The sequence below is a fragment of the Myotis lucifugus genome, unplaced genomic scaffold (assembly GCF_000147115.1).
Source record: "Myotis lucifugus unplaced genomic scaffold, Myoluc2.0 scaffold_430, whole genome shotgun sequence".
In the NCBI taxonomy this organism is placed as follows: Eukaryota; Metazoa; Chordata; class Mammalia; order Chiroptera; family Vespertilionidae; genus Myotis; species Myotis lucifugus.
The window spans coordinates 174193-176139 of record NW_005871478.1 but is presented as its reverse complement, the minus strand read 5'-3'; the positions used below and the strand labels follow the sequence as shown (position 1 = coordinate 176139).

Genomic DNA, 1947 nt, shown 5'->3' with positions numbered 1-1947 from the left:
GGGCAGGCAGAGGGGGGACAGCTGGCGCCTCTGGTGCCCGGGTCTCCCCTCTCTGGGTAAAGTTCCTCTGCATTTGCTCAGTAGAGGCTTCTCTGTACCCCACGCCACACACCCACACTGGTATCTCACTCTTGATAAGAATGCTGAAGGCCTCCAGGCCCTCCCTTCCCCCACAATGCCCGCTCCAGCCTTTTCCAGCCCGAAGCTCAGCAGCTGCAGTGGGGGTGGACACGGGGGGGGGGGGGGGGGGGTCTGGGTCTTGGCAGGTGCCTGAACACTTCCCTCCCCTCCCAGGTCCGGAGGCTAGAGGGGCACCACCTGGGGCCGGCAGTGGGTCAGCAGCTCCTGCCAGCGGATGTGGGTCTGGGTAGCCAGGTCCTTGAGCGTGGTCCGGTGCATGGCCTGGGGGCTCTCCCGGATATGGGTATTGATGTGACGGTCCAACTGCATACACAACAGCCGCAGCTCTTCCTGCAGAGGCACCGTGGAGGGGCGGCCGGAGAAGGAAAGAGGAGAGGGACAGGGCAAGTGCTGGGGCACATGTCAGTAACTCTTGAGAAGGCCCCATGGGATGCTGGGAGAAGGCAGAGGCCTGCTCCATGCCCCCCCACCCCCCAACTGCTGCTGCTTCTTAGCCCCTCTTTGCAGTTCCTGAGAGCAGGGTGGGCTCCGCCCCAGCTGACTGTAGCCCAGCCTCTTGGGAGACTCACCCGCTGGTCTGGAGTAATGTCTTGGCAGCTGACCACCACCCCAGCGAGTGTCAGGAGGCTGTGGCACAGGTAGCAGACCTGGAGAGAGCACAGGAGACGGGCCTCCCTGAGTCCCTCACCCCAGTCCTCCTTCCAGGCCCTGCAGGGTGAGGGCTGGGCTTCCAGCCAGTTTCCTGGGAGGCGTCTTTAAGGAGCCCAGGGCCCCACTCACAGGGCTCTCCCTTCCTTCAGAAAAGGAAGAAACCCTTCCCTCCAGAGCCCATGCTGCCCCAGCCCTGTCCGGGGCTCCAGTGGAGAGAGCGCCGCTAGGGAGGGGCTGTCCACTCTGACCTCTGCCCTGCTCCTCAAGGTGCCACCTACTTCTATGGGCGCTGTCACTGGGGGCCACTCTCCTCGATTGGGGGGGCGTGGCCCATGGGTGCCCAGCTCACCCCTGGGTGGGAACACCACTTGCACAGACAGATGTGCAGCCCATCCAGACATTCAGACCTGCAGACACGAGGAGGCAGGCGAAGAGGCGGAGCAGAGTGATGGCTGTGGGTGCGCATCTGCACGCCTTACCCACCAACGCATACCCTTGCTCTTGCCCTAGAGACTGAAGGGTGCCATTTGGGCCGAATGGTGTGATCCCAGGGCCCTGGACTCTGTGGGTGCTCACTCATCTGCTGTGCAGAGAAAAGGAGGTACTGGGAGCACCCTAAAGACCGGCGAGGCCCTGCTGTGGAGACGGTCTGCTCCTGGCACTCTGAGGTTCTGTCTGTGGACACCCCCACCTCGGACTCCTATGTCTGAGACAGGGAGGGTGGCAGGAAATGACCCTGACCTGCCCGTACCTGCAGATAACCGGCCCTGAGGCTGAGCTGGAGGGAGAGGCAGCTCCAGAACGGGGCTGGAGCTCAGAACCAGCTCAAGGCTCCCCCTGCCATCACTTCCCCCTAGAGCACCAATGGTACCCAGAAATAGGGCATCTTCTTTGCACAGACCAGAAGCCTCCTTAGAGCAGAAGCTAGATCCACTTTCGAGGGCACCAGACTTGGCACTGTGGAATAGTCTTCTTGATATCAAATGCCACAGTGCAAAGACTGACGGGAGACCACCTGCCACTCCCCCAGCAGCACCTGCCCTGCGCAGACCCAGCCTGTTCTTCAACACGGCAGCAACGCTCTCAGGTGCCCTGACCGTAAGACAGGCTGGAAGCACAAAATTCACCGAGAGGGACTCGGTGTGCTGGGGTTCA

General features: G+C 62.0%; 1 protein-coding gene across 1 annotated transcript in view; it reads right to left on the bottom strand.

Annotated features, from left to right (window-relative positions):
* Positions 1-1947, bottom strand: part of FAM178B (family with sequence similarity 178 member B) — a 20771-nt gene that overhangs the window by 1130 nt on the left and 17694 nt on the right. The window contains exons 2-3 of the mRNA XM_023744143.1: positions 711-788; positions 319-471 (exon numbers count right to left, since the gene is read on the bottom strand). Of these exons, the coding sequence (XP_023599911.1) occupies positions 319-471; positions 711-788 (231 nt within the window). The remainder of the gene's footprint in view (positions 1-318; positions 472-710; positions 789-1947) is intronic.